This window comes from Prinia subflava, chromosome 19, assembly GCF_021018805.1.
Source record: "Prinia subflava isolate CZ2003 ecotype Zambia chromosome 19, Cam_Psub_1.2, whole genome shotgun sequence".
Lineage (NCBI taxonomy): Eukaryota > Metazoa > Chordata > Aves > Passeriformes > Cisticolidae > Prinia > Prinia subflava.
Window position 1 is genome coordinate 13,650,971 of NC_086265.1, and position 22,376 is coordinate 13,673,346.

General features: G+C 56.9%; 2 protein-coding genes across 5 annotated transcripts; one reads left to right on the forward strand and one right to left on the reverse strand.

Moving 5' to 3' along the window:
• Positions 1 to 6,851: 6,851 nt before the first annotated feature.
• Positions 6,852 to 10,482, forward strand: PLA2G3 (phospholipase A2 group III). 3 transcript variants are annotated; one of them, XM_063416253.1, is made up of 7 exons: positions 6,852 to 7,849; positions 7,923 to 8,055; positions 8,131 to 8,265; positions 8,372 to 8,832; positions 8,943 to 9,072; positions 9,187 to 9,321; positions 9,485 to 10,482. In XM_063416253.1, the coding sequence occupies exons 1-7, from the start codon at positions 7,420 to 7,422 to the stop codon at positions 9,621 to 9,623; spliced, it is 1,563 nt and encodes a 520-aa protein (XP_063272323.1). In that variant the 5' UTR covers positions 6,852 to 7,419; the 3' UTR covers positions 9,624 to 10,482. The 3 variants fall into 3 exon arrangements, with proteins under 3 accessions (XP_063272323.1, XP_063272322.1, XP_063272324.1); XM_063416252.1 differs by having other exon boundaries at positions 6,854 to 7,849; positions 9,482 to 10,482; XM_063416254.1 differs by lacking the exon at positions 8,943 to 9,072 and having other exon boundaries at positions 6,858 to 7,849; positions 9,482 to 9,633.
• On the reverse strand, positions 10,220 to 18,480 carry INPP5J (inositol polyphosphate-5-phosphatase J). 2 transcript variants are annotated; one of them, XM_063416249.1, is made up of 12 exons: positions 17,679 to 18,473; positions 16,764 to 16,874; positions 15,173 to 15,281; positions 14,457 to 14,573; positions 14,210 to 14,385; positions 13,556 to 13,667; positions 13,047 to 13,156; positions 12,562 to 12,751; positions 12,215 to 12,352; positions 11,770 to 11,862; positions 11,441 to 11,545; positions 10,220 to 11,305 (listed from the first exon to the last, which is right to left on the reverse strand). In XM_063416249.1, exons 1-12 carry the CDS (start codon positions 18,284 to 18,286, stop codon positions 10,685 to 10,687), a joined length of 2,490 nt encoding a protein of 829 aa, XP_063272319.1. In that variant the 5' UTR covers positions 18,287 to 18,473; the 3' UTR covers positions 10,220 to 10,684. The 2 variants fall into 2 exon arrangements, with proteins under 2 accessions (XP_063272319.1, XP_063272320.1); XM_063416250.1 differs by having other exon boundaries at positions 11,097 to 11,291; positions 17,679 to 18,480.
• Positions 18,481 to 22,376: the final 3,896 nt, after the last annotated feature.

A 22,376-nucleotide genomic window follows, 5' to 3' on the forward strand; every position in this document is an offset into this window, starting at 1 on the left:
TGGGCTGCGCTCGGCTGCGCTCACCTCAGGGAGGAGCTCATGGCCAGTTCGTGGTCAGGAGGGCGTCTTATCTCCTTGCCGGACGGGGAGGGAGTGTTACCCCCTGGACAGACTGGCACAGGTACCCAAGCGCTTTTCCCTTCTCCTGCAGCTCTGAGCACGACTCTGCGCCTGTGGACCTCGGAGCCAATTCTGTCAAGGGATTGCCTGCTGTGGCAGGGCCGGGAGCTGTGCCCTCCATCCCTCTGCCTCTCCTTGTGCCAGGTTGGCAAGCTAACTCCAGCTCCGAGAATCTCAATGTATGAGGTCACCTGGGGGTCTTCTGCCCTGTGCAGAACTTGGCCGACTTGTTAAGGCTTCTGGTGGGACGCTGTGCCAGGAAGGAGTCCCCGCTTGCTGCCAGGACATGCCTGCAATGAAAGCAGAGCGCTTTCTGCCAGAGCTGTGGTTTGTGCCTCAGTCACCACCTCAGCTTGAGGACCTGTCTGTTACATCATCACTCACTGGAATGGGAGTGAAACAGGAGTCAAATTGCTCACATATTCTCTGGTATTCCTGCAACAGAACTCAGGAAGCCCATGTCCCTGCATAACCCTGAAGTACATCTTCACAAGTGGAGGTGCTTGAGGGGTTCCTCCTGTGTTTTTATTTGTGTGTATTTATTTTATTTTATTTTCCAAGAAAAACGGCCAGTTCTGCTTTGCCATGATGTGAATCCAAAAGAAATTGATGAAAAATAGCCCTCTCCTTTCCTGGAGAACCTCTGGCCACAGGGCACAGGAAACTATCAGACTATCAGCCCTAAGAATGCATCATGAGGTAACTGCATGTGGTGTGGCCACGTGGTAGAGGCAGTCCTGAAGCTTGAGAGCCTGTGAAGCTGTTCTGGCCCTCCAAAATGACATGGAAACAAGGACAAATTAAAGCGAAGTTGTAGATGCTGTGAGTATCCAAAATAAAAACACGCAGCCTCCTGACCAGCACTGCCCTTTCTTCAGGAATGCTCCAGTGGCAAATTTCTGGAAGAGCAGCTGGATTTGCTAATTAACTTAGTGGTTTTCTAGGCCAGATTCACTCCTCAGCCATGGACTCTTGCTCCTCACAGAACCTTGGTGCTTCTGCTTCCACTCCTGATGTCTGTGCTGGACCAGGCATAGGCATGTTTTGTCTCAAACATTCTGATTTACAACAGGAAAGATATGACTGGGGGAGAGTGTCCCATGGAGGTTGGCAGTGCATTCTTAGCAAATTTCCTGCTCCCTCCTGAGTTTCAGGCTCAGTTCCCCCCTCCAGCTTACTTCCTGCAGGAGGGCTGAAATGGCTGGCTGTACAGGCATAAACAAAACAGCACAAAAGTCAGGTTTGCAAAAAGGCTTGTACCATGTTAACTAGAAAAAAAAAAAGGATTGGGTTCACACAGTCTCTTTTCTCTCCCTTTCTTTGTCACTTCCTTTGTCTCACAACCCCAGCTCCGGACCACCCATGCATGCAGCAAGACCAAGATGGGATCTACATACTGATGATAATCTTTGTTCTCTCTCTCCCTCTTCTGTGTTTATTTCTCTCCTGGGCAAAGCACACTTACTATATTCCACCCCATACTCTGTACTGAACTTCATTGTGCAAGTGGGAAGTTTATCAGAATGTGTTGTGGCTTGTTAGCCAGCACCTTATGGAAGTGTGTTACAAGAATTTACAGGCTTGATGGCCGACACCTTTTGAGTTTAAGCAGTGGGCTGGTTGCCAGCGTTACAGTGACTGTATAATGAAACACAGGAGTTCCTGATACATGTCCAGTGGCTTTGTTCAACCTGGTGAGAATTTATGCTGAATATAATTCCCCTGACCAGTGGGTCGTGACAACAGCAGCACAGGCGCAGGCTACCATCTTTACCCAGGGGACAAGGAAGCTCTTGAGTCACAGTTTCTTTTTTAGAATCCCTTGTATCAGCGGCATGCCATGTCTCCAGGACTCACTCCATGAATTGCTGCTCTGTGTTACTGCCCTGCTTTGTTACTGCTGACAGCCTTTAACAGCCTGGGACACAGCTGGCCTCATCCTGCCAACATCTGCAGAGGCTCTGTGGTGTGACTGTTCCTGAGGGTTTCCCTCTATAGAGATTGCTGGAATTCCTGCCTTGTCTCTGGGCTGGACTACAAATGAGAGCCAAGACAGCAATTTCATTGGACTGAGCCTGTAGAAGACCAGACTCAATTGAACCAGACTTGCTGAGCCGTACAGTGATGTGGATGTGGTGTGGATGCTGCAGGCCAGGGTGCACAGGCTGCAGCCCTGCCAGCCCCCATGGGTGCTTGGGATGGAGCTGGCTGTGTGCCGGGCCCTGCTCTGCCACCTGGGAGTAACAACCACAGACGCGCTGTGGCTTGTTCACCTGACTTTGCAGTAAATGATTCACCCAGTGCCATACACACTTCCCGCTGCAGGCACCAAACCTTCCCAGCATTTGTCAACAGGCAGAGCTCAGTAACATCTGTTGTACACAATGGGTAGGAAATCTGAAGCATGTGGGAATTTTTTCTCTTGTCAAGCTGCTTTGGTCCCTTCATCTCATTTTCAAAGAGCCATACAGTTTTTCTTGGACATTGAAAGAAAAGAGACTGTGCTTTCCAGAAATGCCTCAACCCCATGACCTTTCCTCTCCCCAGCGTGCCAGCCTGCAGCTCCTGCCAAGCTCCAAGCATGCTGGGAAGGGGGTCCCTGCTCTGAGTTCCTGCTCTTCCAGCTCTTGATAAACCCAGCTTCTGCTGACTCATCACTTACCTGACCTTCACCTGGAGTGCAGTGATATGCACCAGTCAGGTGCCACTCCTTGCAGAACTGCTTCCTCCTGGGTAGTTTCCATAATTTAAAGGGCTGTGTTCACCACACAGGGTGAACCCAGGTTCTCCCCAGATCACAATGGCATAGGGAAATGCCTAGGGGCTGAGGGAAAACAGAAAATGGTAGGAATTTCCTCCTACCGTCAGTATCCTCTTACAAGGAACCTCAGTGCCTTGTGGTGGTTTGGGGGTGATTTTCTTCGTGTTCTTGTATCGTTAGGTTTTCTGTATTTTCCTATGTGTTTTCCTATAGGCAAAGCTGGTTCTTTACTGCTGGAAGCAAGGCACACCACCTTGCTAAGGGTAGAGATTGTCTAGTCCCTGGCTCAAGCAGGGTCACCCACACAGGGTTGCCCAGGTCCTTCAGGGTTCTCTTTGACTCTTGGAAAAGACCTTGAGGAGGTCTGCAGCTGTGACTGAGGACCCAGAGCAGGAGATGGCTCCGTGAGCTGCAGGACCCACAGATGTGCAGAGCCTGACCATGCCCATTGTCCCTACAGCCCAGACTCGCACTGAAAACAACTGATGGAGCCATCTCTGCTTTTGCAATGAGAATCTGGCAAGAGAGAAGAAAATTCTGCCTCTGTAGTCCCTTCCTCATGTAAAATTGTATTAGATAATATAACCTAAGGGGATGGCTCTTTCCTTGAAGAACTCTAGGCAGATGCTACATGATGACAACCAGCACAGCATTCCCAGAGCCTGGGGCCAGGCACATGGGCTGTTCTTGCCCAGGATGGCCTGAGCACCATGGGCATCAGTGCCACCCCAACCTGAACCAGTGCTCTCCCTAGAGTCAGGACTGCAGGGTGCAGGTGAGTTAAGCCTACTGCCCTGGCATCTGGCCCCAAGGGGTAGCCAGGGAACAGGAAAATGCCACAAAAGCAGCAGAAGAGCCTGACTCCCACCACATCCCAGTGCTGCCATCTCCATCAGGCTGATGGAAAGGCTGAGCAGCCTAATGCAGCAGGTTGGGGAACTCCTGGCTGCTGTGTGATGAGGGCAAGTGTGATAGGGTGGCACTGGCATGGAGTCTTGGTGCCAAAGGATGGGATCCAGATGAGACAGAGATGTCACATGGGGCCACAGCTTCACCCAGGCTCTCCTAGACAGTTGCTGTGTTGGTTGCCAGCCTAGGGAGTGCCCACCAACCAGCATGGGGTGGAGGGACTTGTGGGTGCATGCCAGAGTCCACAGGAAAACTCAGTGGTCTCTCTGGGTCTGCAAAGTGCTTGAACTGATAATCATAACTCTGGTGTGAAATAACTGCACCATTCCTTTGCTCATTTCAACTTGAATTTTGTCTTCAACCTTCACAAGACATTTTCTCTCATCAAGTTGTTTCCCTGTTCTGCCTTTCATGTTCAAAGCCATGGATGCCCTGGATGCTCTATAGCTTCCTTCCACAAAGCTATAAATTCCAGCTTAGTAAAAAGCAGAGTGGCTTATATCCAGTGCTGCAGTGATTCCTTTTCCAGAAGGCAGAGCTGGGCATCCTCTCCAAGGGTGTCTGTCCCCAGGGAACATGAGCAGGACACGGCTAGCAGCATGCATGGTACACACACAGTGGGGAGCCAGTGCTGCTGGCTGGCTGGGGCGAAGGGCAAGGCTGGGTCTGGGGACATCTGGGGTTGTGTCAGCACTGAGATGTGAATGAGGCCCCAGGTCTGGCAGCCACTCACACAGTCTGGTCATCCAGCCTCTGCCTGCAGGATGTCTCCATAGGAGGCATCACCCCAATGCCCATGCTGGCCTGGGAAGTGCAAAAGGAGAAGAAATGAGCCATGCTGTGACTCAGAGTTCAGGGCAGATAAAGTCTGATTTCTCCTCTCCTTCAGCCCAAGTAAGCCTAGGTCCAGTCCTGACCAGCCTCCACCAGCCTCACTCTAGTATGGCATCTTTCTTGTACTGGGGAGCCTCAAATGGAGCATGACATGCAGAAGAAGAGGGGAAAGAATTGCTTCACCAGCCTATTTCTGCACTCCTGCTGACCCAGGCTGGGACCCACTCCCCACCCTTGCCGCCTGGACCATGACTGCTGGCATCTCCATCAGAACTCAGTGCTCCCCCACTGCAGGCTCAGCCCTGAGTCTTGGCAGCTTAGCCCTGCACTGGCCTTGTCTGCAGCCTTGAGCCACGTCAGCGGAGCTGGGTGCAGGGCTGGCAGTGCTGCTTGTTGGGGTGGGTAGCCCAGGGCACAGCCTCATGTCCTCACTGTCCAGCCAGACACCAGCCTTGTGCCAGCAGCTGGCAGCAGGGCAGTAGCTGCATGGTTACACAGCAGGGATCCCTGCTGCAGAGCCAGCCCTGTAATGCACTGGCTGCTTGGGCGGTGAAGGCCAGAGCATTGGGCATTCCTCCTTATCCCCTGTTATCTTCCAGACAAACCCAAACTGGGTTGTCTCTGATGCAGTCATACACTTGTCAGCCAAGGCTGTCCTGTGCTGCCTCATGGATCCCTCCCTGTGGGGCCCCATGTGGCTGCCAACACAGCCCAGGCACAGGGCAGACCCAGGGGCACTGGGGCAGGAACGCAGCACGGTGTGGCAGAGCCCATGGCAGCAGGGCTCTGTGGATCCCTATGGGTGAAAGGCTGATTCTGCTACATCTGGGGTATCCCCGAGCAGAGTCCTTCCTTAGCCTTGGCATGCTGGTCCCCATCCTGCCAGCCCTCATCCAGCTTCATGAACACAGCTCCCAGGACAGGGGAGACCTTTGTGACACCTGGGGCGATGTCATGGGTGGCACATGGCAGCCCTATCACAGCCATAGGGTGGACTCTGCCCGCTCTGCAGTGCACTGATGTCAGGAAAAGCCTGATAAGGTGTGATAAGCCTACACTGCCAAGCCCCCTCCATCAGGCCTCAGTGTGCCTGGGTTAGGGCATATGGGACTCCACAAATCACCTCCCCTGGCACCCCCAGAACCTCAGCAGCACAGAGCATCAGCCTGAACAGAGACATGACTCCAGACTTGCCCTGGAAGAAAGAGCCGCACCAGAGGAACCATGGTTTCCTCCTTTCCCTTTCCTTTCCTTTCCTTTCCTTTCCTTTCCTTTCCTTTCCTTTCCTTTCCTTTCCTTTCCTTTCCTTTCCTTTCCTTTCCTTTCCTTTCCTTTCCTTTCCTTTCCTTTCCTTTCCTTTCCTTTCCTTTCCTTTCCTTTCCTTTCCTTTCTTTCCTTTCCTTTCCTTCCATTCATCCATCCATCCATCCATCCATCCATCCATCCATCCATCCATCCATCCATCCATCCATCCATCCATCCATCCATCCATCCATCCATCCATACCTTCAGGCAGAGAGGTGCATCTGGACTTCAGTGGGTCAATTCTCCAGACCAGGGCCAGCATCCTTTTGAGGTGCAGCAGTGATGCAGCAGGATTCCCACACCCACTGGCCACCCTAAGCAATGCTTCCCTGGGGCACTGGAGCCCTTGGATAGGTGGGGGGTTGAGCTCTGCCCCACAGCCCAGCTACCCTCCCAGGGTATTTCCAGGGTAGAGAGATCCTGATTCTCAGGGGGATATTGTACCAGCATAAGTTGGGCCACCAACTGGAAGGCAGCTCTGCAGGGATGGACCTTGGGATCCTGCTGGGCACCAGCTAAGCAGGAGCCAGAGATGTGACCTCATGGCAGCAGCCCAAGCTGCACAGGCGAAGCTGGGAAGGGAGCACCAGGGAGAGGCCATGCTGCTCCAGCCTGGGATCACCTGGGCAAGGCACAGGCAGGCTGGGGTGAGTCCAGCAAAGAGACATGATGGTGGTGGAGTGACTGGAGCACCTGTACTGTGTGGAGTAGCTGCAGGAGTGGGGTCTGCTGAGGCTGGAGCAGAGGAATTTTGAGGGATCCTGTTAATACACAAGCAAGGATGTTGCAAAGAGACAAGAGTTTGTCTTTTCCCAGTGATGTCCAGTACTGGAACAAAATGCAATAAGCACAAACTGGGACATGGAGGTTCCTTTGAATATCTAGAAACACCTTCGTACTGTGAGGGTCAGGCAGTAGTAGGACTTGCACTGGAGGGCTGTAGTGGCTCCATCCTCAGGGATCCTCAGCTCTCGAAGAGGTGTGGCCCTGTGCCATGGGCAGCTTCTGCAAGGGCTGGACAGGACAGTGCCCTGTGTCCGGACTACACACAGGGCAGGGACTTCACTTGAGCAGGGACATGGCTACAGCCTGTGGGGGGCACACACACGGATGGGCACGCACGGCACATGGGCATACACTCACACACGCGTGTACACGTGTGCTCAAGGTGAGTGTGCGGGCAACTGTGCGCACCTGCACACACACCTGTATCCAGAGTCGTGCTCATCAGAGCACATTCATGACTGCCCAGGGAGAGAGTGGGATGGGGTGCGGGTAGTAGCAGACGTCCGGGATGGAGGGGTGCCCGGAAATGGAGAGTAGCTGGGGGCGGTTCCCGGGATGAGGAGGTGCCAGCGCTGGGACCTGACTGCATCCCGCCGCTCCTCTCCGCGGCGGGGCGGGGTCTGCGCGGAGCGGGCCAATCAGCGCCCGGCCCGCCGCGGGGCTCGGGGTTAAAGCCGGGCGCGGGGGGCGGGGCGGAGCGCGGGATGTGGGTGCGCGCGGTTCTGGCCTGCGCTGCGCTCTGCGCATGCGCGCGCGCTTGGCTCAGCGGCGCTGTGTGCGCGCGGGAGGCGGCGGGCGCGGGCGGAGCGCGATACGTGGCGTTCCTGAGCACGGGCGCCGGCACCGGACCCGCGCTGGTCGAGAGCGTCTGGGCCGCCCCCGGCCGCCTCCGTGCCTGCTGGGCCCGCCGCGATCCGCGCCTCGCCCGCGCCTTCCGCGCCACCTGCGCGCAGCGTCCGCCCGCCGCGCCCGGGGCCGCGCTGCGCCGGGCCCTGTCCGCGCTGTGGTGGCGCCGCGCCGCCTGCACCGACCCCGCGCCGCCGGGACCGCAACGCCGCCGGCGCCGAGGCTGGACGCTGCCAGGAACGCTGTGGTGCGGTGCGGGAGACTCGGCGGGGAACTGGAGCGAGCTGGGTACGGAGGGGCAGGGGGCGGTGGGAGCGCCCGGTCTCCCTCCGCGGGGCCCCGCTCATCGGCGCCTCCGCAGGGCTGTTCCGCGGCCCCGATCGGTGCTGTCGGGAGCACGACCAGTGCTGGGCGCAGATCACGGCGCTGCAGTTCAACTACGGCATCCGCAACTATCGCCTGCATACCGTGTCTCACTGCGATTGCGACTCCAGGTGAGCCTGGTGCCGGGGCCGTGAGGAAACAGGGGGCCTGGGGAGCCCGCCCTCCTCACCGGTCCCTGCCCGCAGGTTCCGGCGTTGCCTGCTCGCTATCAACGACACCGTCTCCAACATCATCGGCATCACGTTCTTCAACCTGTTGGAGGTGCCATGCTTTGTGCTGGAAGAGAGCGAGGAGTGCGTCCAGTGGCACTGGTGGGGCGGGTGAGTGCCCAGGGGTGCCCCGGCTCTCGGAGTGCCCTGCCCAGCTGCCTCCTTGGGCACAGCTTGGTTGGTGTGCAAGACCTCACACAGCACGTGGTGTCCGCAGGTGTGAGCGTTATGGTGTAGTGCCTCTGGCCAGGATGGTGCAGCAGAATCAGTACCACCCCAGCCTACCGGCGGAGCAGAGGGGCAGTCCCACTGTGCAGCCACCGGGCAAAGGAAGGAATTTCTCTAGAACAGGGCATAAGCGGCTTCGACAGAAAGCGAGGGCAAAGCCTGGGCACCGCCAGGCACAGAGACCTAAGACAGCCCAGAAGCCACAGGGCCCAGGTACCCCTGCATTGGCCAGGGACATGACTGAGCTCACAACCAGGCACCTAACAGTGCAGTGGGGGCTAGAGCCTAGCCCTGCAACAGCATTGACAGTGTCAAGACAGGATCTGGTGGGAGCAGAGCAAGGAGCTGGAATCTCAGCACATCCTCCGTATAGCAGCATTGAACCCAGCCCATCCACAGCACAGTGTGGAGCCACGTCCGTGCCGGCTGGGAAGGGACACAGGCAACAGGGTGAGCTGGTACTGTGGGCAGCATGTGCACACTGGAGCTGGGGAGGCCCAAAGCCTCAGGCTGGTGGGGTCATGTGCTGGGGGTGCTCCTTACCTCCCTGCTCTCCTCAGGCCCAGGCAGAGGGTGCAGGTGCAACAAGCATGTAGGTAAGTGTGAGCACCAGATTGCACCCCACGAGGCAAGGTACCAGCTGCACAATGGGGACAGCCGGACACTCCTCCACTGCAACTGCACACGCAGGTGTGAGTCCAGGAGGAAAAGGGCACTGTGTTGGGGCATAGAGTTGGGGATCAGAGGAGGTGGGATGCCTGCCCTGGCCGGCACCTGCTAATGTGTGCCGTCCTGTGCCTGCAGGCTGGCACAGTGCCTCCGCAAGGCAAGGGGCTGCAGTGACATGGACATGGCTGTCCTGGCTGACCGCATTGCCATGGACTGCTTTGTTCTGGAGCTGCCTGCTGCCTGCAGCCCAGGCAGCGGGTCACAGCACAGGTAAGTGGGGAGGTCAAAAAGCCAGGGCCTGGGTGGGGCAGGAAACCGGTAGTGCAAGCGTTGGCCCCTGCTCTGCCATTCCATAACCAGGCTGCAGGGCAGGGGCAGTGGATGTTGGTGCTGCAGTGTTGCAGTGATGCTCACAGCTTTGCTTCTTCAGCAGCTGTACGATGGTGACCAGGGCTGTGCTTGTACCTGCCCAGCAGTTCAAAAAGATTCTAAGACGCTGGGGCCCTCTGCATGTGAGCTCCAAGGCCAGGCGTCCACGCTGGAAGACACAGGCCAGGGGAGGCAACCTCTGAGCAATGCCAGCATCTGGTTGTAGAGCAGACACCAGGTGCTTGGCCCCACACAGTGCTTCGATGACACCCAAGCAGCACTGCCTTGAGAAGGAAGGGGAGGAAGATGTGCTGTGCAGCAGCTGCAGCCTGGAGCTGCTTGGGGTCTGGTTCTCAGGTCAAAGGATGGCACTGAGTATGGCTGCTGGCATCACAGCATGGAGCTGGGGCCCACAGCCAGGGCAGGCAGAGCAATGTAGAAGCCTCTCAGGGAAGTGTGGCTGCTATCCATGAGTATCAAAAGCAAGGGGCAAGAAACAGGACGGCTCAGGAAAGGGGAAACTCATTGTCCTTTTTCCCCTCTAGGGCAGGGGGGATAGTAGGGTCCCCCACCCCTAAATTGGTGACTCTTCAACTGGGGGGCCTGAGCAGTGAGGTGTGATCCTAACTCTTGCCCAGGCAGGGTAGGAGGGCTGGAGTCAGTAACTGCATGCAGCAGAATAAATAAAGGGTGGTCAGAGCATGGTATATGGTGCAAGTGTTGAACCTGCTGTCCCCTCTTGATGCTGTGGCCCCCACCCCAGGGCTGATCCTGCCCCCAGCAGTGAGCACAGTGCAGCTGGAATGGGCAGGATCATTTATTTTGTCACTTGCACTATGTTCAGGCTGAGGCACAGTGGTAGAGCAGGGAAGGAGCAGGCTTTGATCTCCAGGGTACCCTGTAGTGGTCTTTGCTCTGTGCCCAACACCATTCCTGCCAGAGCCCTGCCCTGGCCTCTAGTGCCATCTCAGGTGTGAGGCCAGCACTCCTCCCATGGGACAAGAGTCCTGCACTTTAAGTTCATGAGAGGTTCCCCAAACTGCACTAGACCAGCTTTGCTCACCCTCCCCGTGTCATCACCTCACAGCCCTGCCCAGGGCAGGAGCTTGGGCTGGGGGCGGCAAGGGGGGGCCTCTACCTGCCAGGCACACAACAGGGGTAAGGAGTCACTGCAATAAATAAGGGAGGGAGTGTGTCAGCAGGGAAGTGGCAGAGGAAAGCACACAGCAAACGCGCTATGGGGAGAAGGAAGGGAGCCACTGCATCAGCGGCCCATGGCACAGCTATGTCTGTCCAGTTCCTGGGGGCTGTACCCCTCCTTTGGGGAGGTGCCACAGCCTGCGGGGCTGGTGGGGCTCATTCTTCGGCAGGGATAATAGCCCTGGTCTGCACTCTCCCGCCGCCGGCCAAGGGCCTGGTCAATCATCTCCAGGCGCAGTGCAGGCAGCAGGCCCAGGTTCCGGGGGTCAGCCCTGGCCAGGGAGCTGGCAGCAGAGACACGCTGGAGGCCACCTCGCTCCTGCTCAGTCTGGTAGAACGAGCTGCCCTCCACGTTCTCTGCTGCCTGTCCCAGCTCCTTGCTTTTGACTCCATGGTGCCCCATCTCCTCCTGGGGCAGATGGATGGTTGGGATATTCCTGGGGAGGCTGCGACGGCTCTGGGGTGAGGGACTGCGGCTTGTACCCCTGTCCCGGCTTGATGGCCGCAGGATGAGGCCCTGGAACTTGGCCAGGCTGGGGCTTCGGCTCCGGTGACGTTTCATTTTGCCCGGGCTGGGGCTACGGGATTTGGGGGCCAGGAGGACAAGTGTACTGTCATCCTCTTCTGAGCTGCTGCCTGAACTGTCCGTAGAGCTGCTGCCCTCCTCTGACCTGGGAAGGGAAATCTGCACCCCTGCATCAGCACTGCTAGCTGACCCTCACAGGGGACTGTTGGGTACCACACGAGCTGGCCTCCCCCATCCAGAGACCACCCCCCCATATCCATCCCCCCCTCACCCTCACCTCTTGGCCGTGCTCACCTGGAAAGGCTCAGTCACGCCAGCAATGGTACTGGAGATGTTGCTGTAATACCCAAGGATGTACTCGCCATTTCCCTTGGGCAGTGCTTCCTCAGAGAACATCACCTGAAGCCCAGAGACACCTGATGGGCACTGGGCTTGGCACAGGGGTCCCCTCCCCTAGCACCTCCAACCCCAGCCAAAAGCATAAATCTGCTGCCAACACCATGAGCCTGCCCCAGGCTCAGCAAAAAGCAGTAACAATGTGACTGCCCACCCCATCCAGGGGCACAAAGAGGCCATTGTCCTCCCACTGTGCCAGCAAGACAGCAGAGCTGGCCCCGCCTCACCTGCGCACAGAGTGGCTTCTCCAAGCAGCGTTCCCCATCATCGCTCCTGGCCCAGACATAGGACACGTAGTCTTTAGGGTGCCGAAAGCCCACCTGTGCACAATTCATGGGAGAACACAACTGAGTGGGACAATGTGAGCCCCACTCGGCACCATCTCTTCAGTCTTCTGTTGCTCAGCCCCCTCTGCTCACAAAGGGTGGCCCAAAGCTGCCTTGCACCCCCCCAGGTGTGCCCTGGAGCCCTGTGGGGCCCCCAGAGCTAGAAGAAGAGGGAACTGCTGGACCTGAGCCTCCTGAAGCAGGACCACATCATGATGCCAGGGTAAGGGAGGGCACAGCTCCATGCCCTCACTGTTCGCTGGTTGGGGGGTAACTCAGAAGGGACCCCGCAGTGCTGTGCAGTGCTCCCCACTCCCTCCAGCCCCAGCAGCCCCCAAGCCCCTACCCGGTAGAGTCCTATCCAGTCCCAGGAGCTCCGGTGGAAGCCAACAGCCATCTTGTACCTGACAACTGCTTGCTCAGGCCTGCTCCACTCGTCAGCCACATAAATCTCAACCAGAGGCTTGTCCACCTTGGAAGCAAACTGTCAGAGACAGGTACATGGTGAGCAAGGGCATGGCAAAGAGCTGCCTCTGCTGCCCATAGCCCCCATGCATATACCCACAGCAGCACGCCCTATAAGGAACAAGGCAGCTGAGCTTGCCAAACAGAAGTAAGCCCCCACACACAAGGCTGGGCATTCCACCCCTGCAGCTCCTGCCTGTGTTCCCAGCAGCCCTGGGCAGTGCTCACCTGCACGGCAAAGATGGCAGCTACTGGCTTGTGGTCGCTGACAGTGTATTCCATGTGACTGCAGTAGCACAGCTGGCTCACTGACAGCACGCCCTGGCTGAGCTGGTGCCCACCTGTGCCCAATCCCTTGCTGGGAGGTTTTATCTTCCACAGGATGCGGTCGGTCCAGGCAGGTTTTCGCTTCTTGGCACTGCAGGGCACAGAGGGGCATCTCTTGCCTGGCAGAGGCAGTGGGCTTGACCCAAACTGCCTCCCCCGGCACTACAGCACGTGTGGGCAGGGGATGCAGCTCATCTTGCCACTCAGCACAGCTGCAGGGACAGACCTGCACTGGCACCAGCACTGCTGTCACATTCTAGTCCAGCCTGTACCCACCCCAGCATGGCTGCTCTCCCCACCCATCCACAACAGCACCCACACTGGCTCTGAGCCCCATGGTTCCTGCATCTCCCAGCCCCACCTCATGCCCAGCTCTGCTCTCCTACCTGCTGTCATACTTGTTGGTGCCCACATCAAACTTGAAAGTGGGTGGGAAGTTCAGGGGTCCCTCCTGGAAGCCTCTGAGAACAGGCCACGTGCTTTTGGCAATGTTCAGCTGTGGGGAAGGGAGCATGTCAGGGAGCACAGCAGCCCCCATAGCTGGACCCCTCTGCAAATCCCACCAAGATCTTTCCACCCTCACACACTGTGACATCCCAGCCCATTCCTGCCAGCTCCCACAGCTCTCAGGGTCAGTCCACCTATGCCAGCAGCTAGTCTGTAGTCTCAATGCCTCAGCTCTTCACACACTGATGAGAGAAGTGTGCCCAGCTCCATCCAGACTGAACTGGGACTCTGCTGTCCCTTCCTCCCCCAGAGACATGAGAACCAGGGCCTTTTGTGTCCTATGGGTTGCAGGAGGACATGCCCTGTCCCACATCTGCATGGGCAGTTTTAGGGAGAGTTGATCACTGCTTGGGGTCCATTGTAAGCTGGCATCATGCCCATCCCTCACCTGATCCTTCTCCCAGAGCTGGCTCAGGACATTGCTGTCAATGGCATACTTCACAAAGCAGATGTCCAGGCTCTCGATGCGGAAATTGAGGTCCCCAAACCAAAACACGAGGCTGTGGATGGTAGCAAGGGCAACAGGCTGAAAGGGCTGAGGCTACCAGAGCAAGGGACAGCAGGGTAAGATGTCCCCAGCCTGGGGGCAGCCTTAGCCCACAGCACAGATACTCTTGGGAACACTGGCACAGGTCAGTGCTCAGCCAGCAGCCTGGCCAGCTGTCAGGATTCTGTAGGTACGACCCAGCACCATTAGCCAAATGGGCCAGAGTTCCCCAAACTGAAATCAAGGGTAGTGGGGCACCCATTTGATTCAGACTGCACAGCCAGGACACCAGGGCAGAGATTGCTCCTCTGCCTGACTGGTCTCAAACCTCAACAGTGCTAGCAAGGCAGGAGCCCTGAATGTGGTGACATCAAGACCTCTCTAAACACCTACCCCACCATGCTGAGTCCATGCTGGGCCAGCTCTGCAGGCAAGACCTGATCTCCAAGCTGTGCTGGGATGCAAGGGACAGACCCCAGACCCTACATGAAGGTGGTCAAGGACTGGGACTGGCACTAGAGCCCAGACTAGGGAGCAAAGTGGTGGAGTACGCACTCATGGTCCAGGATGCCATTGGCCACGGGCCCCTCAAACTGCTGCATGTGCAGTATGGTGGCAAAGTCCTCCTTGCGCTGCTCCGCCTTCTCCAGGTGTGCTGGCAGGTGGCAGTTCAGGAAGCAGACCATGTGGCCGAAGATGGACAGACGAACACTCACCCCACCCTTGTTGCCCTGCACCAAGAGGATCCCATGACTTCTTGGGAACCCAGACCCTTGCAATCTCCCCCCAGAGCCACACTCACCCAGTATCCCCCCAGCCCTGTCCTGGTGCAGTCTGTCTGGATGTCCTGCAGGAAGGGCAGGTGGTAGTACTTGGCAAACACCAGTAGGATCACACCCTGCATCCGCACTGTGCTGACCTGGAATGGGAGCAAGAGCTGGAGTAGGATGGTAGAGAGCCTGGGGACAGGGGGACAACTTCCCCCACTCCAGACCATGGGACAGCACCTCCACCCTTTGTGTGCCCCCATATCCCACAGGTGATTAACAGCACATTTGGTTCAGAGATCTGTGCATACTCTCCTGAACACTGACAGCCAAACCTGAGCCTCCGTGATGCTGGGCTTACGTATGCTTTGAGGCAAATGCTTTGGGGAGCTGAACCTGTCTGGGGGAGCTGAGCCTGCCCTGAGTCTTACCGACTGTTACCAGCAGCACTGGCCGGTTCCCACATTCACCTCCTCAACATAGTTCAATACAGGGGGCAACATAAAGTCACTCTAAAGCACCAGAGAGGAAGCAGAAGTGCAGGAAAGGCAGCTGGGTGGCACAAGCCAAACAACTTGCTGAGTGAGATGCAGTAGCAGTCCCTGCTGCTTGGATGGCTGGAGGCTGTCCCTCCAGCCAGCTCTCCCATCGCCACCTCCCTTCATCCTGCAGTCCAGCTCTCTGTCCTTGTGTCCCACCTGTCTGGCAGGCAGAGAGAACACCAGCTGCCAACTCCTTCAGGACTCCTTACCAGGATGAAGTGGAAGGGGCTCAGCACATCCATGAAGAGTTCACTCCACTGATCTGTGAAGAGGGCATCCTTCAAGCGCTTGTTTATCTTGGAGTTTACCTCCTGCAGCCTGGGAGGGAATGTACAGGTCCTTCAGCCACACCAGGAAAACATCTTCAGTACCAGGAAAAGTGTCCCAGTTAGTGAGAACTTGGGAGAGGTGCCAAAGCACAATGCTGGGCAGCAGGACAGGGTGGGAAGGGCAATTCAAGGGAAGACACTGATTTTAGAGCACAAACCAGCCACATCCTTGCTCCAGTGATTCTGGGCCATGTGCTGGTAGGAGGCACAAGTGACCCTGAATCCAGGAGGCCTTGGCCCTTTCTAAAACAGAAGCAGTTAAGCTACACAGGGTTGAGCAGAAGCCTAAAGCCCATCTCAGCGTGCAAGAGGGGCTTACAGGGCCTTTCAGTCTCCACAGAGAAGTCATGTCCCAACAGCATGAGGTGTCCAGAATGTATTTGAATAGCATAGTTCAGAGCAGCAGCAACCAGAAAATTAATAGTGCTCCTCCCAGCTTGGCAATTAATGAAGAGAAGGAAAAATGTCCACAGAGAACAGCGCAATCAGGAAATGTCTTGCCCAAAAATATCAAGTGCTTAGAGCACAAAGACAGGTCAGAGGAAGGACACCAGGCAGAGATGCCAGGAAGTTAGGAGTAGCAGGATACCCTGCCCTGGCTGGAACATGGTCCCAGCAGGTCCCTTACTATCAGCCACACCCCTCATCCCATCCATCCAGCTCAGGTTGACCTCTGCCACCCACATAGATGCATTCCACTGGCCTGCAAGGCTGAGGGGACTGAGAGGCTGGCTCCAACATAGCATCATAGCTCCAGCAGCATCAGCCCTTACACCACTTTGCCCCTGCAGCTGGGAGCTCGAGGCAGTCCTGGAAGCAGATCCAGCTCTTCTACCTCATACCTATAGGCAGAGACTGCTTCCTGCTCCCTGTGCAAAGACAGCATATCCCTGGCCTTAGCAGGAATTCACACACTACTGCAGTCCTAAAGGGACAGCTGCCTTCACCTCACCAGCATCACCACAATGCTATGGCACTGCCCTGCCAGCAGATCTGTGTAACAGGGGCATGAAGCGAATGCAGCCTCAGGAGAACAGCAGATCTATGACCTTGAGGCCTGCATACCACAGGCAAAAACAGAGAAGGAGAATGCTCCCAGAGGATTTGACCAGGTGAGTCACATGCCTTGACAGACCTGACCCAAGGACTGCCACGGCTCACAGCAAGAGCAGGGCTAACTTGGCCCAGTATTGCCAGCCTCAGGCTCAATGAGGATTCAAATCTAATCAGTACTCAAGAGTTTCAGTTCCTCTCAGCATCCCCATTTTACCAGGAGCTGATTCTCTATCACCTTTTCTGACATGCTATCATTTGTGATGCACACCCCTCTCTGCTCCCCATGTCCCAGGGGATGCTGAGGCTGCAGCTCTTCCATTCCTTGTCCCCCAGGGCTTTGGGGATTCCCCCAGAAAGGGATTTGGCAGAGGGAGGGAGGGGAAGGAAAAGGGGGAGCCGCACCTCATCCTCTTACCCAATGGCGATCATGTCCACATCGTTTGACTCGCCCGTGTTGAGGTGCAGCAGGGACGTCACATCATTTGGGGGCATGGCTGTACCTACGTTCCAGGTGACCACTGTGATGCTTGGGAGGACAAAGGAAGAACAGGGTAACACCAGGGCTCAGAGGGGTTCATTGTAACCCTGTTCAGCCCCCAGATCCACCAAGGAAACTTTTTGCTGGCAACAGAAGTAGCCAAGGCTGAAGTTTAGTCATGGTGTATATACACCAGGTCCTTAACTCCTGTATGAGGGAGACAGGATCTTGCCTCCAAGATCCCTCAGGATCCGCACCTGAAATTTTAGAAACCAGCACAAAGAGCCCTCATCACCACCAGCTGACACAGGCAGGCTGCGAGACAGGGTGTCTCTGGAAAACCGCTTCCCCAGCTTTCCCCAGGAAAGCTCAGGCTCCTGGGGAAGAGGACCCGGATCTCAGTTCCCAGCTCCTGCCAGCCACAGAGGCCAGGGCAGCGCATGTGACAGCGGTGCTGCAGCCCCGCAGCGGTGTCCTTCACCAGCGCAAAGCCACATCCGTCACAACACATTAATGCCATTGCGCAACGGGCATCAGCAAAGGGCCCGCAGGCTCTTTTGGTAGCGACAGGAGGAGCCTCAGTCACAGGGAACACGTTCCAATAGGCAAGGAGAGGAGCGCCACGCTAGCCGCAGCGCTAGGGGCAGGTGGCACTCATTCCACAGTCGGTGTCTCTATCACGATATCCCGCACGAACAGTGGGCACCAGGCATCCTCCCCGCCGGGAGCTTGCCTGCAGCCCTGCACCCCAATCCTGCTGAACCCGCCATAGCGGGAAGAAGCGGCAGAGCGGGTGCTGCTCCCACGGCACTGCAAGCCTCGTCCCCGCGGGCGCCCCGCGGTCCCACTCACCGGAAAGCGCCGTCCTCCGGAGTCCGTCCCGGGCAGTCCAGCAGCGGATCGCAGACGTCGCCGGGGACGAGCCGGTCGAGGGGCCGGGCAAGGACGGGCAGCTCGCCCGGCTCCGCTCGGGAGGTCAGGCCCGCCCACCCGCCGGCGAGGAACTCGCTGGACACGGCCTTGGGCAGCGTGGAAGCGCGGGGCACGGCGGGGCCCGCCCAGGCCGCGATGTGGTCGCTGGACTCCGCTTTGGGCAGCATCTCCCGCCGCTCCGGCGGGGCCGGCGAGGGGAAGGCGGCCCGGCCGGGAGCTGTCGGAGATGGGGGGCCGCCCTGGACGGGAGGCAGCAGGGCCGGCAGCGGGAGACCCTCGGACGGGGTCCGGGCCGGAGGCCGCTCCTCGGTTCCTGCGCGCCGCAGGCAGCTGTGCCCGAAGCCGTGCCCGTCCGGTCGGGAGCTCCTACGGCCACCCGGGACGCCGCCACCGAGGGAAGGCGCCGCCGAAGCCCCAGCGTCGGGCGGGAGTCGAGCTGCGCTCCCGGGGCCGCGTGGGGGGCCGGGTCGGGAACCCGCATCAGCGGCCGAACCCCGGTCTGCGCTGCCGGGCCGGGCCGGGTCCATCGGCGGGAGGAGACCGGAGCGGCCCCGGGCCCGACCCGGCCCCGCGCACCTTGCGGCCCCGCCCCGTGACGTAGCCACACAGTGACGTCAACGGCCGCCACCTGCTCGGCGCCTTAAAGGCGCAGGAGCTGCCCCGCCCCTCGCTCACCTGCCGCCCCGCCCCGCTGACGTGCGGCCTGTGCCTCGCCCCCTCCCTCTGCCCCCCGAAAGCCTTTCATTGGGCGCTCTGCCCCTTCACACCTGTCCGTGCGTGTGCGCACCTGTCCTTGCATCTCAGGGTTGCTGTTCCCTGAGATTCTCCTCGGGGTTGCTGTTCCCCGAGGTAATAAGGTTTTCCTTCTTCTCTAGCCCTAAGGGTGCCTTAGGAACCGGAGCCGGAGACGGCAAGCTGAGTCCGCCTGTGCATGTTTCCAAGGCTGTTTAACCTTCATTATCTCTCAGTTCTTTCTCAGCTCTGCCGGGCCTCCCTGGCAGGGTATATTATCTTAAGTTCTTTCTCAGCTCTGCAAGACACCTCCAGCAGAGCAGGACATGTGGCGGACTGGGGTGGATCAGAGACCTTTTGTACCATTTCTCTGACTTAACCACCGTCCACAACGTACTATTTATTTACAACATCTTAACAATACTTACTACCTATGTTAACATGTCATTTCTACTCTAAACCAATCCTTGTAATACAACTCAGCAGAAAATGGGGGATGATAACAAGAACAAGGAGGACAGGACCACTCCCCAATTCCTCCATCTTGCCTCTTCAAGCCCATATACTAAAAATCCTAGATTCTACATTTACATTCTATGATAAACTAACTACTACTTATTTTGAATTCTGTCAGCTTGTGATTCTTCATACAATGTGGGCATTCACTCCCATGGACAGGGATCAGAGGCAGTGTCCTCCTGGGCTCTGTGTGAGGCTGGCTGACCCCCTTGGACAGATCCCAGATCCCCCTATCTGGTCTCCAAACCCTCCAGGGTGGCCAGAGGGATGTTCTAGACTCCAACACTTGTATGTCCACACGTGTCCTTGCACACCTGTCATTGTGTGTGCACACCTATCCTTGCACATCTGTCTTTGTGTGTACACACCTGTACTTTTGCATGAACACCAGTCCTTGCACACCTGTCCTTGCAAGTGCACATCTGTCACTGCACATGCATACCTGCCCTTGCAACTGAATGCCTGCCCTGGTACATTGCTCTGCATATGACTGTGTTCACCACTGCAGCTGTTGTGTCAGCTTGTGCCAGATATGTCTGTGATCTGCTGCAGAGTGTTTGCATTGTTTGTGAGCACATACACCCTCATGGCAGCTGTGTGTGAGTGTGTGTGTCTGGCTGTATTTACATGTGGGCTGTGTATGCTGCACGTGCATCTGTGTGTGTGTACTGCTGTGTGTGTGCAGCTGTGTGCAGCACTGTGTGTATGTGGCTTTGTGTGTAAGTGCTGCTGCACCTGTGTGCGGCAGTGCCCATGTGCTCCAGCAAAGCACTTTGTACAGGCAGGTGTGAACACCTGCACTTGGGGTACACAAGGGGTCCGGGTGACAGCTTCACCCTCAGCCTGTACCTGCTAAAGTGTCCAGGGAAGGCTGGAGCTTGAGGAGGAGGACCCTGGTGAATTACGGAGTGAGGTGGAGAAGGATACTGGTCAGAGAGTATCCCTGGGTCCCCGTGGGACTGAGTCAGGAGCCAAGGGAACTTTGGGAAGTGGCTCCTGCCATCGTTGTGGGGCACTTGCAATAACTTGTGATGAATGGTGACAGCTGGGAAAGGACTGAGGAGAGTCGATATCACTGCTAGTTTCTGGAAGGTGTGAAGGGGGACTCAAAGCCAGTTTGCTTCACCTTCATCCTGGGAAGATGACAGAGCAGTAAGTTCTGCTAACCATCACAGGGCACATGAACAACAACTTCTTGAGTGGTCGATTTGGCTTCTCCAAGGGGGGGGTCTTGCTTGGCCACCCGATCACCTTCCATTATGGAGTGAGCAGCTGGCAGATGTGAACAGCAGGGGACAGTGTTCACCTGCACTGCTTGGAGGCATCGGGCTCATCTGCTTCTTCCTAGGCAAGCTGTTGGCATACGGGCTGGATAAACAGAAGTTGAGGCAAGGTGACTGGATCCAAGGATGGAGGTCAGCAGCACATGGTCCTGTGGGAAGCCAGTCACTTGTGGTGTCCCCAGGCGTCAGTGCTGGGCTCTGGCCTGTTTAACATCTTCATCCCACCTGGACAACATGACAGGGCACTCCCAGCAACTGTGCAGGTGACAGCAAACTGGGAGGAGTGGCTGAAAAAACAGAGGGTCTTGTGTCTGTCCAGAGGGACCTGGATAGGCTGGAGAAATGGGCTATCAGGAATCTCCTGAGGCTCAACCAGGAAGCATTCAGGGTCTTGCCCCTGGGGAGGAACAACCCTGGCACTGGGACATGCTGGGGGCCACCCTGCTGGAAAGCAGCTTTGCAGAGGGATATGAGAGGTGGCATCACATTGACCATGAGCTTGCCTATGTCTCCTCAAGACAAGGCAGGTGAATGACATCCTTGGCTGCATTGGGGGTGTTGTCAGAAGGTCAAAGGAGGTCATGTAGGCACCTGTGAGGCCACCCCTGGAGTGCTGCGTCCAGTGCAGAGCTTCCAAGAGCAAGTCCTGGAGACATGGACATGCTGGAGGGAGTCCAGTGAAGGGGCCCAAGGAGGAATGGCTGGGGCATCCTTCATATAAGGATAAGCTGTGAGACCTGGGACTGTTCTTTCCAGAGCAGAGGAAGCTCAGGGGGCCTTTCATCCATGTATATAAATATCTATGGGGAAGTGTAAAGGACAAAGGCTGGCTCTTCCCAGTGGTGCCCAAAGGCAGGACCAGGGGCCATGGGCACAAACTAGAATGCAGGAGAGTCCCTCTGCATGTCATGAAACATTTTTCCCTGGCCCAAGCTGCCCAGGAAGGTGTGCAGTTTCCATCTTTGTATATTCACATAAGTCACACGGAGACCCTGGCTCTGGGTAACCTTGTCTGAACAGGTGATCAGACAAAAGAGACCCCAGAGCTGTCTCCATCGTCAATCAGTCCAAAACCCCATGGCCTGTGTCCAGGATGTGCCTGTGCATGGGTGTTTATGTGCAGCTGCAGTGGCGGGGGAGGGGAGGGATTTGAGGTGGGTGTGTGCAGGTGTACATGATGATTTGCACATGCGTGTGCCTTAGATGTGTGTGTGCAGTGTATGCATACAGCTGGGTGTACATATAGATCAGCATTTGTGCACACACTATTGCATGTGTGGGGTGCTGGTTGTGTCCCTGTGCACTGCTGTGTAGGCTGATATGTGCAGCTGTAGGCATGGCTGGGAGCAACTGGAAGGCAGGTAGCAGTGTCTGTACCCATATGCTGTTGTACAGACTGCATTTAAATGTATTCAGGGCTGTGTGCACACACAGGTGTATGTATGTATACAGCCGTGTGTGCAGGAGGGTGTATGAGTGTGCACAGCTGTGTGTGAATGCACATACCCTGACCTGGGTGTCTGTGTGTCTTTGTACTATATGGTGTCAGCCTGCATAGCGTGAATGTGTGCAGTGTGGGTGTCACGATGGTGTTGGTGAGTGCTGGTCTGCGCACACGTTGTGTGTGTGGTCGTGCTGTTGGTCTGTGTGGTGCCAGTTTGTGTACAGTTGTTGTGTGTTGCTGTGTGTGTTTTGGTCCTGTTGGTCTGTGTGGTGCCGGTCTGTGTACGGTGTGTGTGACGCTGTGTGTGTTTTGGTACTGTTGGTCTGTGTGGTGGTGGTTTGTGTTGCTGTGTGTGGTCGTGCTGTTGGTCTGTGTGGTGCCAGTCTGTGCACACTGTGCGTGTGCATTACTTTGTGTGTATTGGTATCGTTGGTTTTCATATGTCGATCTGTGCACGGTGTGTTGCTCTGTGTGTGTTGGTCCTTTTGGTCTGTGTGGAGCCGGTCTGTGCACGCTGCGCGCTCCCGGGACCACTCACCCGGTGAGCACGCCTTTGCGCATGTCCGGGCACGTGAGCGCGCGCGTGTCCGTCTGTGCGCGCACGTGTGCGCGCGTGTTTGTGTTTGCGTTTCCGTGCGC